General features: G+C 39.0%; 1 protein-coding gene and 2 non-coding genes across 3 annotated transcripts; all 3 read right to left on the reverse strand.

Moving 5' to 3' along the window:
• Positions 1-1,151: 1,151 nt before the first annotated feature.
• CCT6A (chaperonin containing TCP1 subunit 6A) lies at positions 1,152-13,042 on the reverse strand. Its single transcript, XM_087717304.1, has 14 exons — positions 12,839-13,042; positions 10,890-10,953; positions 9,660-9,794; positions 8,749-8,922; positions 8,501-8,604; positions 7,816-7,926; positions 7,242-7,401; positions 6,696-6,778; positions 5,494-5,590; positions 4,984-5,131; positions 3,720-3,853; positions 3,397-3,499; positions 1,764-1,836; positions 1,152-1,466 (listed from the first exon to the last, which is right to left on the reverse strand). The coding sequence occupies exons 1-14, from the start codon at positions 12,970-12,972 to the stop codon at positions 1,394-1,396; spliced, it is 1,593 nt and encodes a 530-aa protein (XP_087573430.1). The 5' UTR covers positions 12,973-13,042; the 3' UTR covers positions 1,152-1,393.
• LOC148044868 (small nucleolar RNA SNORA15) lies at positions 8,033-8,167 on the reverse strand. Its single transcript, XR_015697227.1, has one exon. It is a non-coding gene; the product is annotated as a small nucleolar RNA SNORA15 (small nucleolar RNA).
• Positions 9,247-9,378, reverse strand: LOC148044869 (small nucleolar RNA SNORA22). The gene has a single exon (XR_015697221.1). It is a non-coding gene; the product is annotated as a small nucleolar RNA SNORA22 (small nucleolar RNA).
• Positions 13,043-15,931: the final 2,889 nt, after the last annotated feature.

The raw sequence follows: 15,931 nt of genomic DNA on the forward strand, positions 1-15,931 counted from the left end.
TTGTGTAATTGCCTCGTCTGGGGGAGGGGGGGTGTAGGAAATGTGGCACCATCCAGATTTAGGGAGGGAGGGATTAAGTGATTAGAATCAAAGCATTCCATTTTATTTTATAGCTGCAGTACTTGGCTTCCTTCCAGTGCTTGAAGTAACAAATAGAGCTCATCTGTTTTCTGCCATCCTACTTTAGAAACTTTTTATAAAATCAAAGTGACAAGAGCAACTCATTTTTATTTGCAGTGTAATAAATCCACAAGCAGAAAACACCTGTTTTATAAAGCTACTGAAGATGGTACAAATTAATAATTACAGTGCAGTCAACAAAGCCTAGTCCTTTTTATAGGCCAAACCAGAGATTTTTCTTTGCAATCTTCCCATTCTCAAATCAGGGGCTATTGAAAAACAATACCTCCCCTGCTGCAGCTGAGCCAAAGAATATCAGCAAAACTATAGAGTTCTGCAATGTTATGAAAATTGGGGAGTATGGTAAATGCTGTTTAATATAGTAGTAATGAGCAAGGGTTGAGTAACCTAACGCTCTCAGTGGTGAGATGCCTCACCTTTGCCGACCCAAAAATCCCAGTATATAGTATACTATACAACACAGTATACACACTGCCTGCCTCCCAAGCTCCTTTCCAGTGCCTCAGCCACCATCCCAGTGCAGCATTTTCTCCATTATTCTAGAGCTTTTCAAGAAAAATGGCAAAAATGCATCTTATTCACCAGGCTTTTAATTTCAAACTAATTTAACACCTTAATTTTAATGCTAACAATTAATTGTTTTATATTTGTAATGCACCACCTTGAATGCATATATAAGGTGGTAAGTTTTTTCTGGCAATTATGTGCTATGGAATTTCATACCAACACTGCAGTAGAAAATATGAGTGGCATGGCGACCTACCGGAGATGAGAGTTCAATCCTAGGTAGCGGCCGATGTTTCTCTCCTAGGGCAAGAAGAAACATCTGCTGCGAACTCCCATGTGGTGTCAAGAAAGGCATCAGTAAATGCTCAGCTCTACATAATCACCCTGACTCTACCAGGAAAGGACTACATGGTTATAAAAAGGATAGGTTTTTTTTAATACCATGGAAACTATAGAAAATGATATAAACAATGAATATTATTAAAATAGACAATACTCAAATCTGAAGAGAGGGCAAAACTTTAATGGGTTGAAAGACAGTAACTTCAGATGCATTTGTTCAGTGCATGTAAAAAATAAATAGTAATCGATTCTATAGAAATGAAAGATTTGTGAGTGGCCAAATTCCTGAAGGTAAAGTTTTCTTCCTCCTATAATTTTTGAATTACATGTTGGAAAAGGGATGTTGTTAACATGAACTCAGGAAACCATTGGTAGAAATTCCCCACTCAAGAGGTCTTCCAATTCAGCCTTTGAGAGATGACATTCCAGCTCGCATAATTTCATCAACCAAGAGAATGTTGCTAGCAATAACAGTGCTGGAGAAAACAGGAAGAGAAATTTCATTGGTCTCAATTTATCATTCATTTAGTAATAGTACAGTCTCAGCACTTTTTCTTGTATTCTTTAAGAAGGTTCATATAGCCATTTCTGCTTTTTCTTCCAGCTTTAAAAGCAAAAATTCTGAAATATCAGACCCCATATGCTTAGTTACTAACATTAAAAAAATCTGGGAAAACATACCAGCTTATTTATACAAAAATATACTCAACCGCATCTTAATTGTCAAATAAATTCGAGGTCATTTTTTAAAATGGTTAGCTATGAAATGTTACCTGGAATGAAGCAACTGTTTTTTAACACTGTAATTATCCCAGACTCCAGCTGCTCCTGCCACCATTGGTTCACCTGAAAGACATAGGAGGAAGTTTGTTAAAAGGCAACAATAATAATACCTGTTCCATAGTCTTCTGATAAGGTTGCCAGGGCTGTTTTAGTTTATAAAGGACCCACTGTGCAAACTGGTTTGGAAAACTAAAGGGATGCATAAATATTCTATCCAGTTAAAAATGGTTTACAAACTGGAAAGGAATTGTCTGTTTCCTTTGGGAGCATTCTGCAACTTTCCCAGCCAGTTTCCAATAAGTCAATGAAATCGGATTCACTTCACAATAGTGTGGTTCACTTAACATTTTATCAGTGTTGGCGAACCTATGGCACGCGTGCCACAGGTGACATGCGGAGCCATTTGTCAGGGCACGCGAGGCGCTGCCCTGTCAGCTGAGTTCACCCTTTTTTAAAGCCATTTTTTGCCCTCCCCATGCTCCAGAAGCTTTACAGGAGCCTGGGGAGGGCGAAAAGAGCCTCCCCCGCCCTGGAGGCCCTCTGGAGGCTTCATGAGCTTCCCTGAAGCCTCCGGAGCGCAAAAAATCGGCCCTACGGGCAAAATCGGACAGTCGTTTTGACTGCTCCGGAGGCTTCAGAGAAGCCTCCAGAGGGCTTCTGGAAGGGGGGGGGGGGGCTGTTTTTGCCCTCCCCAGGTTCCTATAAAGCCTCTGGAGCCTGGGGAGGGCAAAAAAAAAAGCATGCCAAAAAAGGGGTGGATGGGAGTGCCTATAGTGCGCTCATGCACACTGTGTGGGGTGTGTGTGTCGCACATTGCATTATGGGTGCGGCACGCCTGCCCATGACCCCCCCCCCCCCGCACTCCCCCCACTTATGGCATGCGAGCCTAAAAAGGTTCGCCATCACTGATCTATATGATTCGGTTAATGATTGTGGTAAGAAACTACTGGTGATTTACTTAATGACTGTAGTAAAAATGAGTCATGAAAGTGAGTCCAGTCAACTTGCTTAATGACCACATCTCTTAGCAACCTTAATTCCAGTTCCAATTGTGATTTAAGTTTGTATGTTTGTATGTACAACAAATGTTTATAGCCTGCCCTTGCCTGGGTTATTAGGAACATGACAATATTCAGATTTGTAATCTTTTTAGTTAGAAGTTTATGTTAACTGCTAAATTGTCACAAATAAAAGTATAACCATTATCACCTGTTCACCTCAATTTATTGTAAATGAGAACATCATCGATAAAGGAGAATGCTTGCAGCTCAGGGTTGAACTGTGGGGTTCTTGCTGCTCTCTGAGCTTGATTGCTTTCTTGCAGATGTTTCATTACCCAAACTAGGTAATATCACCAGTGCTGATGTTACTTAGTTTACATAATGAAACATCTGCAAGAAAAGCAAGCTCAGAACTTTGTGTTGGTTTAGTGCTACTGTTTTCTGAATAAAAGCTTGCAACTGAACTATTTTATAATAACAGTCATTTTCAAAAATCATCACCTATCTGCTAGCTTAGTTTGTAAAAGGAAAAACTTTGATGACCATAACATACCCAGCAGTTTGGAATTGCGAAGTAAGTCCCTGTCAATCATACCATTCCCAGCCACTGTTCTGTACTCACCAGAATTTAGGTCCACCCCCACTAGTTGTCCTGATTCAGCATATTCTGTTTGAACTTTAACTAGTGTTTCCTGAGGATCGTAGCCAGCATTCTGAGCAAGTACCTGTAAGAATAAATAAAGGGAAAAATAATTATTTTCTATTGTTCACTCTATCAAAAATGAGCTACTTGGCATTTAGTGATGATAAATGCCCAATATATACTTAGAATTGACTGCCCCCCCACCCATTTCAGCTGTATCTCTGAAGACAGTTGGAAAGTCTTGTCGATGGTAACTAGAGAGTCAAGAATCTTTTAGAGGTTTTTGTCCAGAAGCTTCCTACCTTAGGGATGATCAACAATGCATCAGCAAATGCTTGAACCCCCAGCTGGCTTCTTCCTTTCACACTGGGCTTATGCTTCACAAGGGCATCAGCTATTGCCACCTCCAGGGCTCCAGCACCTGGAACTACGCAGCCTTGAAAATCAAAAATCATTTGTTAACATCAATCCTGCAATAAAATGCAGGACAGACATCCAAGGAAATAGTGTTTAAAGGGTAATCCTGTTTCTTAAATATAAAGCTTTTGGGAGTTCTCAAGTCTTCTCAAAGGAAGTGTTTTATGTCTGGAAATCTTTCAAACTCAATACATGGTATGCCTCTGATGTTTGTACAATCATATATGTGGTAAAGTCTTATTTTACCATTATTCCCTCCTCCCACAATACATATATGTACCTTTAGAATAGTTTTAAGTTGAAAGGCAGGACAATAGTAACTATAATTATTTTAAAATATTGAAACTCATTTACCTGAGATTTTATTTCATTATTATGCTTCAGTTTAGGAAAGAAAGGGGGGAGGTGGAATTTGGTAGTAATTGCCTGAGCAGTGTATTGTAAGTTGCAACTCCTATGTTCATTCAAGATGGCTTCGTTATAATAGTACAGACACTACTAGGAACCAGAGCTGGTGTGGTAGTTCTATTTTATGAGACAATTATATTGTTTTGTTTGCCATCACCATAATCTCAATTATATTGGTACTCATATAGCCAAAACATACAAATCACAAACAAGTAGTAGTACTGGGCTATCTAAATTTAGCAACACAAAAGTATCCTGAAGCAAAAATGTTTAGATTGTTCTTCCTTCCACAATAAAACCTTGAAATATGAAGGATGCTGAACTTAGTAATTTTAATATACAATTTATAGCAAATACAATTTTCCTTCTTTGAGACCCTTCTTAAGCAGCCCCATTCATGAAGTTTTAGATTCTACTGTATTTTCCAAAGTAAAATTTGTGAACCAACATATGCAACTGCAAAATGCTAAGATTAAAGACCAGAGATGCAGATTCCAATCCACAAAGAAGTTCTCTAGTCAGTCCAATCTGCCCCCAAACATTGCTTTTGTTGGAAAAACCGGAGAAGTGAGTGCTATATATGCCACTTTGAGCTCCTGGACCTCTTTTCGATAAAAGTGCATTTTCAAAGAGCTAATAACCAAATGTATTAACTGAAATAATATTAAAATAAAATTTGATTTAATCAATTGGGTACCCTGAGGCTACTAAAATAATGAAGTGCTTCTAACCCAGACTCACCATCCTCAATGGCATTTTTGACAGCACGCAGTCCATCTCTTATAGCATCCTTGATCTGTGTCAGTGTGTGCTTATTTGGTCCCTTGATCAACAGAGTCACAGAACGAGGGTTTTCACACTTCTCAATAAAAGTGTATTTTTCTTCACCCTGTGCAAAGAGAACAATTCAGACATTATTTAAGGTTCATAAATGCTAAGTACGTAATACATATTGGATTTTCTAGTTTTGAACAGTACATTTATTATATCCTTATTATTATGCCTTTTTTTTTAAAAAAAATGCTGGGTTTTATTGAGTAATATCTACAAATTTCAAAATTAATTTATCATATTTCTAAATCATCTATCTCCCTCAAAGAGGAGCTCTAATTCTATAAAACATTCTTCCACCCATCCATTTACCAACTCAGCTCATTAATAACATAACACTATTAAAGTTAGGTATTAATTATAATGCTTACCACAGAAATCAAATGGAAAAGAATTAAAGACTTTAAAAATCAAACTCACCAAGGTATATTCATAGACAAGACCTGCATGTCCCAGGCAGTCAATGGAGAGGTCATCTACAGAATTCATAGCAATACCTCCACAGGCAAGGGTTAACCTGAACATAAGATAATAAATATGCTTGGATATTTCTGTTATAGTCTGGGTTCTGTGGTTTGCTTGATTTGCCTTGGCACATTGTGAACCCAGTTGTGATTTATTCAGTAAACTAGGGCTTAGGCTGGTGGTAATACCTGCTCCTCTTTTTAAATTCAACCAAGAATGTTAAGCAGTCCCTCTGTTCTAAAAAAGGGATAATGTGTGAATATATTTATGTAATACTAACAATTTGAAGTGATTAAAATAGTTAATTTATACCAGTATTCTAAGTTTATTTTGAAGGAATTCTGAAGGAAACATTGTTTATAAATTTCCTAATGTTTTTCAAACATCTAGGACAGTGATGGCGAACCTATGGCATGCATGCCACAGGTGGCACGTGGAACCATTTGTCAGGGAACTCGAGACGCTGCCCTGTCAGCTGGCCAGCTGAGTTCACCCTTTTTTAAAGCCATTTTTCGCCCTCTCCAGGCTCCAGAGGCTTTATAGGAGCCTGGGGAGGACAAAAAGAGCCTCCCTGGAGGCTTCATGAGCTTCCCTGAAGTCTCCGGAGCGCAAAAACCCGGCCCTACGGGCAAACCAGAAGTTTGGGAATGGACTTCCTGTTTGCTCAGAGGGTCATTTTGACTGCTCCGGAGGCTTCAGGGAAGCCCCCTGAAGCCTTCGGAGTGCTTAAAATGATCCTCCGAGCAAACCGGAAGTAACTTCCTGGGGGTAGGGGAGGCTCTTTTTGCCCTCCCCAGGCTCCTATAAAGCCTCTGGAGCCTGGGGAGGGCAAAAAAAGCATGTAAAAATGGGGGGGTTGCGCCTGTAGTGCGTGCATGCGCACTGGGTGTGTGTGTCATGCATTGCATTATGGGTGCGGCACGCCTGCACATGACCCCCACTGCGCTCCCCCCACTTATGGCACGCAAGCCAAAAAAGGTTCGCCATCGTTGATCTAGGATTAGAATTATAACATAAGGGAAGACCACTCCTCTCAAAAGGTTTGGGTGCCACTTTTCTGATTTACAGCAAGATGCTGTATTAGCAGCTGAATATTTTCAAAAGAAGACAACAGCAGTGTATGTCTAAGGCAGTCCGCAGGTTCTAGCAGAACTGACCTCTCCATATTTCTTCGCTTTGCTCTGCGCAGTGCTACTATCCCTTCTTTTGCAAGCGCATCCAGGGAGAAAGGATCAATCCCCTGAAAATACAGAACACCATGCAATAAGCAGATCTACTCAGGTTTAAATAAAGCTCATACTAAAAAATTAAAGAAAGCATGCTACAATATGATTTAACCAATTACATTGCATTTATTTTGTACAATGACAATAAAGGCTATACTATGATTTAATGGACCACTGGTAGCCAAATGCCTATTAATGCTGAATTTATTATCAGTTTATGTTATTTGCATTAAAGAATGTCATCTGAGACTCTGGATCATTTACACAAGTAACACATTTTCACATATGGCATTTGCACAAATTGCCAATTTCTGATAAAACGGACCAAAAAAATCTGGATGCAAATTTTGTCCAATACATCTAAACTCTGCTAAATAGGAGGCAGATAAAACAATGTTTCATTATATTTGGTCCATTTTGTGTTATAGACCCATTTCTTAGGCAACCATCTCAATCAATACCAAGCCCTTCACTTACCTTTTGGTTGATGACAATAAAACCTTTATTTGAATCCCCAACAACTGAGTTTTTCAACTCTATGATTTTATTCACTCTTTCTTCAATGAACTTTCTTTCTGCTTTAACAAGCTTTTCTCTTTCTTCTGCACTCTTATAAAAGAATCCAGAGGTCACCTCTCTGAGGAAAAAAAAATGCTGTCAGAATTTAAGTTACCAGGAAATCATAAAAAGTATCCTAGTCATTGGGTAAAACTTAACTCTCAGTAATTACATGGACAAAACCCAGGCAGTTTTCTTGGCAACTATACAGAAATAGTTTTCCACTGTCACCTTCCAGGATTTTTTCATCTCCCAAATCTAATATATTATGTGATGTCTCCCACTCAAGTACTAAACAGATCTGGCTGATTTGCTTTCAATCCCAATAAACATATAAGTGAAGGTAAGGACAGTCGGAAGCAATTGACACAACAAATAGTGGGTTTCAACCAAGAAGATCCTATAAACCAAACACTAAACTCCACAAATGTAGGATTAAACTAGTTCAGTTTGCAAGTCCCAATTAGAGCTGTAAGTCCTAATGTATACATACGTTTTTTCATATTCTAGTGACACATTGCAAATAAGGATGTAAGCATCTTCAACCCTCTTCTTCATGTCAGGATGACGAGCGCCATGGTCTAGGACAAGTCCTTTTATTAGGCTGTAAAGATATTTAAAACAGCTTTTTAAGAAATTAGTTTCAATTGTTTACTCCTTGTAATCTCATGCATTTCCTGCTAAAAATAGGACTCCTAGGAACAACTTTGTCATGTATCCATTTCAGATCCAAGCATTCTGCTTTAGTACAGCATGTCACTAGATAAATCTGAGGCAAATTTTATTCTTGCATGGTGTCTGACTCCATTAGCCATTGCAAAAGCCAATGCAGAATTCACCCATGCCTTCGGTTGTAAGTACTTCAAATTTATGAAACTTTGGCTTCAATCCCTTTAACAGTTCTATGTATAACTATGTATCTTTATTCATCAGACATTATAAAGCTGAAACAGCGTAGTGTATCTTCCACTCTAATGCCCACACAGTGTTGAATACTAACTCCCACAATTATCTGTCATGCTGGCACAGAATTCCACAAGATCCAATATCTGGAAAATACCAATTTAGGAAAAGCTAAGAGAGAATGATGTGGGACAGTGAGGATTCTGCCAGAAGGGAAATGTAAGACTGATACATTTCAAGGCTTTGGGAACAGAGCCCATTTATCTTATACGTACCTTGTGTCTGTTTCAGATTTGTGCTTCATCTCCATTATTTCAACCATATAAAGATCTATTGGCTCGTTTGGTTTTCTGATTGCCAGAATCGAATCGACTACAGCCTTCAAAGAAAAGAGAACAAGCCTCATCAAACAGGACTCCAGAATTTAGCAACTCAACTATCCCTCCTCCAGGAATCCACTTCACTTTTAATATGGGAATTATATAGAATATATTTTTGGAGAACATAAATCAATGAAACTCACCTCAGTTAAGATGTCAGCAAGCTCAGCATGGACCTTTGTGCGGAGAGAAGTTCTAGCAACATCTAGGAGTATTTCTCTGTCCATTTCCTTTGCTACTTTGACCTGCTCCAGGACCTGAAGAGCTTTTTCTTTTGCAACTTCAAATCCTTCTGTAATTAATCGCGGATGTAACCCCTAATACCAAACAAACATGGGTTTTTAAAAAAAAAAACATGCACATATACAATTCCATACATTGGTTATAGGCAAAAATCAAGGGATCAGTTTCCACAAGTGATTTCTTTTTATAAAGCATGCATACATACTTTAAACCTACTGTCCAGTCCCTGCGAGTTGAATGGCATATTATGACATTATTATGACATTATTATTAATGATAAAGTTTGAGAGAAAAGAAAACAATGAAAAATCTGCCTACCCAACAATAGATTAAATCAAGTATTTTCAGGAAAAACTATTTTAACTTTTCTAGATGATCTGAGGCTGCACATGAAGACATTTTGTACTGTCCTTTTGAATACATATAAAAGGAAAAACAGTCCTTTCAATGCAGAGGGTAAAGTACAGTTTATTCTTGCACAGAATTATGCCAAAGGAACTATGGAGCTCATTTGGATGTTCACTGTGCAACAGACTCAGAAATTTCTCACATACCGTGGTCAAAACTCAATTATACACCACCCCTAATCTGAATAAATAAAAGTTCAGAGTCGCAGGAAAAATAAAATTAATTTGTTAAAAAAGTTCAAAAGATTGACATTTTAATCTAGTTTATGGATATTCACTTTGATTTAGCAAAATAGGGATGGAGCAACTAAGAGTCTTGTTTTAGTAGCAACAACAATAATTTCTCACTCAGCTTTATTTAAATCTGAAAGCAAATTGAAAGTGTTCTCATGCAGATTACATACCTCTGAAATATAGAGATCTGCCTGCTTGAGCAGCTCACCAATTATAAGGACATTAGAAGTAGTCCCATCACCAGTGATGTCATCTTGTGCTGTTGCTACTTTGGCTATCAAGGAAGCTGTTGGATGTTGGATTTGCTGATGGATGCAAAGAGAACAAAAAGAGTATCATCAAAATGCCATTCCTTTGCTTAGTCACCCATGACCTCTTGTCTGGATTACTGCAATATGTTCTATATGGGATTACCCATGAAGTACATTCAAAAACTCAAAGCTTTTATTTGTGTTTATGCTTTATGATGTATACCACTCAAGAGTCACTTGTTGAGATGGGTGGCCATAGAAAGCAAATAAAAGTAGTTAAGTAAAGGGTGTCAGATTTTCAACTGATATAATAATACAGTATTGCTATGTGAGTTGCACTGTTGCCAGTGTGCTTCTGGATGCAATTCAAGGTGCTGATTATCGTATTTAAAAGCCTTCATGGCTTGACACCAAGCTAATTAACAGACTGTCCTTCCCTAGTCATTTCTATCTATCCAATTTGATGCAGCAGGTTAGGTTGGGCATGTTACAGGACTCACCAGCCAGGGAATGTCATTTCTCTGCCTTAGCCTCTGCCCTCTGGAACATTCTCCCTTCATAGATCAAGATACCTGTCGGCCATTCGTAAGGCCGTGAATACTTGGTTATGTACCTGAGATCACAAATGTGTTAAGGTGTTTCTTAACTATATTAAGACCCATGGCAATAGTTCCACTCAACAACCATATGTACCATATTTCTTTTTATGCTTTATGATGTATACCACCTAGAGTCATTCGTTGAGATGGGTAGCCATAGAAATCAAATAAAAAATGAATACATTCCTCGTCCTTTTACTATTATGCTTTGTTATCAATTTAACCACTTGAAGAAACAATCCACAGTAACACCAGCAATATATATATTCCAATCTTTGATCCATAAAAGCAGAGAAGCTTATGCTTTGACCGACAGATCCTTCAAGACTATTGTTGCACAATTTGAGCAAAACACAGCATTTTGTGTTTAATAAAATATAAAATATAATTTTGACATAACATTTACAGTAAAACGTTTGGCCTTGTATCACCAATAGTGTTCACCTATAGTAAGATCCAGCAACATGCTTCTTTTCTATATGTAAAAATAAGTTCTAGAAGGTATTGTATAACTTGATATTATGTTCTAGGAAGGAAAAGGAAAGCTTACCATCTCATGAAGCAGGACATTGCCATCTTTGGTAAGCTTGATATCACCAGCACCAGACACAAGCCTATGGAAAACAAAAAGCAAAGCTTTAGACCACAATCCCAGTTCCTTTTCCAAGTGGGCAAAAGGACTTGACAAATTTAATTTACTAATATCACTATCTTTACTGTATCGTAGTACCAATGATTCAATAGTTTTGCAAAAGGAAAATGACATTTCAAAGCAAATTATGTTTCCTTTTTTGGGCACATCATAACTATCATTAAGGAAAGACCTATTAATAAGTATATATCTTAACTAGACCATGATAATTTGAAATGAAGGATATCATTACAGGTAGTCATCAACTTACAACAGTTTGTTAAGTGATTATTGAAAGCTACAACGGTACTGAAAAAAGTGACTTATGACAGTTTTTCACACGACTGTTGCAGCGTCCCCATAGTCATGTAATCAAAATTCAGATGCTTGGCAAATGACTTATATTTATGACGTTTGCAGCGTCCCAGGGTCATATGATCAACTTTTGCAACCTTCTGACAAGCAAAGTCAATGGGGAAGCCAGATTCATTTAACAACTGGGTTTCTAATTTAACAACTGCAGTGTTTCACTTAATAATTGTAGCAAGAAAAATCACAAAAATGTCTCACTTAACAACCACAAATAAATTTTGTGGTTAATTGTGGTAATAAGTCGAGGACTACTTGTAAAAAGAACCTACATTGCCACCCCAATGTGGAGAATCTTCTGATTTTTTGGCATGCATCCCATATGGGACTTAGCAAAAGTAGTTGGCCAATAAAATAATCAGTGTGAAAGAAAAACTTATGTAACAAAAATGTTAAACGGGCACCATCACCACCAAAGATCTTTTCCACTTTCAATTCTGGAACTGATTATCCTATTAATCAAAGGAATATTCTTCTAATGCTATCTCCTCCAGCAAGTTACAGCAACCAGATAGAGACGGCATAACAACTTCAGTATTTTGGAGTTGTGTAAGAGAGCTAATTTTGGGAGAGGTACAATTATAAAACTATGACAGTGCCTCAGACTAAGATCTGGCCAATCAAACCTGCCATGCTTTCATTCAGCTGACACCATGCATTGATAATTAAGCCAAGTATATGCTAACAGTTATCCACTGGTAATTGTGAACGAGGAGCAGAAGCTGTAACCCGCACACCCAGGTAAGACAGTTGTATTCTATCAGTAGGTTTCAAATTCTTACTTGTACAAAACAAATTGGCGGAACAATTTTATGCTCAAAGCCTAATTTAGAGAGCCAGTGGGATTAAGGAGTTGGACTAATAAAATACAGGTCCCAGGTCCACTTCCAGCCACAGTAGCTCATGGGTGATTTTGAACCACTTGTGGTCTCTCTAAACCCACTCTAACTCATGGGTTGGCTACTGTGGGGGCAAACAGGAGGAGGGCGGGCTACCCATGACCTCGAACTCCAGTACAAAAGGCAAGATTGAATAAAGAGTCCTAATTAATTACGTAGACATAAAATGAAATAAGCCTTATTTGTAATCACTCTAAATCGACTGAGGCAGAAAATATAAATGTTGATCGATACCGGTCTGGAAGTTTATCATACCGCCCAATGCTTTTTAAGTAATTGCACGCCCTGTAAAAGACATATTCACTGTCTCTCTGCGTGTATTTATTTGTTTGTTTTTTAAATAGATGCCACTACTGGTACTGCCTGATCCTTTCAATTTTTATAAAATAAATTTTCATTGACAAAGTTGAAGAAAAGCTACGTATAAAGGAGCATATCCTTTATGTGTGTTTCGCGATCTTCCAGGCTATTTTGCGCACGCATTCACCACGCCGCTTCCGGCCTCGAGCGCCATGTGGGTAGGTGGGGCTAAGCGTGGCCACGCCTCTCCCCCAACCCTCAGTTCCTACGAGCCCCCCCCCTCCCCCCGGCCCGCCTTACATTTTCATAGTTCCTTTGGGCCCGAGATTTGTCCTGAGCACATCTTGGAGGCCCCGCGCCGCGCTGATATTCACCGCCAGGGCTGCTTGGGCCCGCGCTACCTCAGCTTTGGGGTTGAGCGCCTTCACCGCCATCGCTCCCAGCTACTTCTGGAGGAGAAAAAAAGAAAGGAGCGAGTGTACGCACGCTCCCGCCTGACTCGACCCAGGTCTGACGAAACGAGGGGCGGGCCTAGAGACGTCACAGCCGCCTTCATTCTAGAATAGTCCTTATCAAGGCCTGAGCGATCGGGGTGCTATTGGTCCTATGAAAGCCCGCCTTTCATTCCTATTGGTCAAATAGCTGCGTCGCTCAGGAGTCCGCTGTCTGATATAACGGCTAGTGTGGCGGTTGGAGACGGTTGCCATGCAAAATGGTGGTGGGCCTAAGTGTGGTATATTCATAAAACTTTAAAAGATTACTGTATAATCTGATTACGTTACTTGTTTAAAAAACATTTTGCTCTCTGGATTGCTTAAAAATGTTTATGAATGTACACGTGCACCCACACACATGAAATCACTGTTACATTGCTCCCTTAAATCTCAGATTTTGACATTCTTCCCCTGACCTCCACGACTGAGGAACAAAATGAAAAGAATGAACAAATATAGGAGTGTCCTATATTTAAAATAATTCCACTCTTCCTGTCATTTGAAATTTGGCCATTAATATTTTCCTAACAGTTTAATACATATGTGTGAGTAACATTAATTATGCCATGTTCCTCAGAACAAATAGAGATGTCAAAAGTCCTAATATTTGGGGTTTTTATTTAAAATTTTCTTTTATTAGTTCCAATAAATACACACTCAATACTTGGGGCCAAAGGAACAGGCTAGGGATGGCAATCCTAACATCCTTCCAAATGCTTTTATCAAGCTGCTTGATCTCATGGTGGGGGTGTTGTGGCCTAGACTGCTAGTACAGGTGGTCCTCGATTTAGAACAATTCGTTTTGTCACTTTTCAAAGTTACAACGGCACTGAAAAAAGTGATTTATGACCATTTTTCACACTTATGACCCCACTTACCACTTATGACCCCAGGGTCATGTGATCAAAATCCAGACACTTGGCAACTGGTTCATATTTATGATGATTGCTGTGTCCCAAGGTCATGTGATCCCCTTTTGCGACCTTCTGACCAGCAAAGTCAATGGGGAAGCCAGATTCATTTAACAGCTGGGTTACTAACTTATCAACTGCAGTGATTCACTTAACTAGGGCAAGAAAAATTGTAAAATGGTTCAAAACTCATTTAACAAATGTCTCACTTAACAACAGAAATTTCAGGCTCAATTGTGATCGTAAGTTGAGGACTTCCTGTACTGGATGATTTCAATCTTCCCTGTCTGAAATCAGAGGCAGCCTAGGGTTTCATGGCTGTCATGACAATCATGGTCCCATAATCCCCATCAGTGGCCTAACTAACGTACATGAAAGACCATATTCATCTTGGAGCAGATGTGTTGTGATTTCCTTTGTGGGGAGGCTTTTACATACATCAGTTTATTTTTATGGCAGATCATGCTCTTGTGATCTTTTAAGGTTAACTAGACCTGCCTGGGAAGAGGGGCTTATTTTTCCCAGATATCTGATGGACACAGCAGGTTTATCTAATGACATTTTTGCTTTTGGTCAGGACTCTTTTGGCTACCTTGTTGATCTCTGGAACACAGAAGTGCCAGCTAGAGCATTTGATAAGCTTAACCCCGAGCAGCCTTTCCTTGCCTGGATCATTCTATGTAGCCTAATAATTCAGTGAGGAAATGCAATGGCTGAAGAAATGCCTGAAACAATGCTTGGGATAAAATAAGAGGCAAATGTGACCAGACATGAGTTAAAGCTTAGCTTTGAGTTTACTCGGATAATGATAAAGACAATGAAGCATAATTTTACCTCTGTTGAATGAGCAGACATTTGACATTTTTGACATTTTATTAAGATTTATAGGCCGCCCTTCTCCCTGAGGGGACTCAGGGCGGCTTACAATCACAGGGAAGGGGGTGCAATAATAAAAGACAAACAGTGAGTGAACAAAATAAAATAATAAAACACAACTTGCATTCAACAGTCAACACTCGGGCGGGTAATTTAAGAACCTATCCTATAGAACCTATAGAAAGGACAGATATATTTTTTTATCCTGTAGATTCAAAGGAAATGGATACAGTCCTCTGCAATTTTAACTCAGCCAGCTGTAGATCAGATCCTTGCCCTATCTGGCTAGTGATGCAGGATATAGTCAGTGCTTCTTTGAGGAAATGGGAGGTGGTAGAGGCTGGTACATGGCTTCACCTGCTTCTCAGGAAACCTGATTGAATAAAATTGGGCAATTACTGCCTTCTAATTATTTATTCCTGGGGAAGGTTATTGAAAAAATGATGGGGCTACAACCATCAAGCGTTCTGGAGAATACAGATAATCTATACCCCTGGCAATTGGGTTCGGACCTGGTCATGGTGTCAAACTCAATTGTGTCACAGGCCAAATTGTGACGTATCATGATATTTTTTGCCTTTTCAGAGCCAGGGTGGGTGTGGCCTGCACGTGACTTATCTGGCCCACGGGCTGCCAGTTTGACAGGCCTATTCTAGATCCCTTAGCAGCTTTTGATAATATCAACCACAGAATCTTTCTGGATTGCTTGTGGGGGTTGAAAAATAGGGGCAGAGTGTTGCAAATGGGGCCAAATGTTGGTAATTGTGAGAATTTGCTCCAAGAACAGTTACAGAATTACAGAATATGTTTTTTATGGAATGTCTCATGATTAAGTTCTGTATCATATCTTGGAATGGGTAACTTTAGGAATGTTGAGAAAAGTAATCCATCAGTTTGGGATCAAGTACTGTATCATCAATATGCAATACTTATGTGCAATATGGATGTTTGTTACACAGCTCTACCTGGGCCTATTGGGAGAGTCAGTAGAAGACATGACCTGATATCTGGAGGCTATCAGAGGTTGAATGTAAAAAATTAGATTCAACCGAGACAAGATGGAGGGAGTCCTGATTCAGAAACGTATTGATTCTGGACTTGCTCAGTCTTTG

The sequence above is a fragment of the Thamnophis sirtalis genome, unplaced genomic scaffold (genome assembly GCF_051295495.1).
Source record: "Thamnophis sirtalis isolate CommonGarterSnake01/CBP01778 unplaced genomic scaffold, rThaSir2_p1.2 scaffold_6, whole genome shotgun sequence".
Lineage (NCBI taxonomy): Eukaryota > Metazoa > Chordata > Lepidosauria > Squamata > Natricidae > Thamnophis > Thamnophis sirtalis.

Excerpts from the sequence above, each read along its gene's own strand:
- CCT6A (XM_087717304.1), bottom strand. The coding sequence starts at position 12,972 with ATGGCGGTGAAGGCGCTCAACCCCAAAGCTGAGGTAGCGCGGGCCCAA. Across the intron at positions 8,923-9,659 it reads CAGATCTCTATATTTCAGAG|GGGTTACATCCGCGATTAAT; the intron begins GTATGTAATCTG and ends GTTTGGTATTAG. Across the intron at positions 3,854-4,983 it reads CAAAAATGCCATTGAGGATG|GCTGCGTAGTTCCAGGTGCT; the intron begins GTGAGTCTGGGT and ends TTGATTTTCAAG.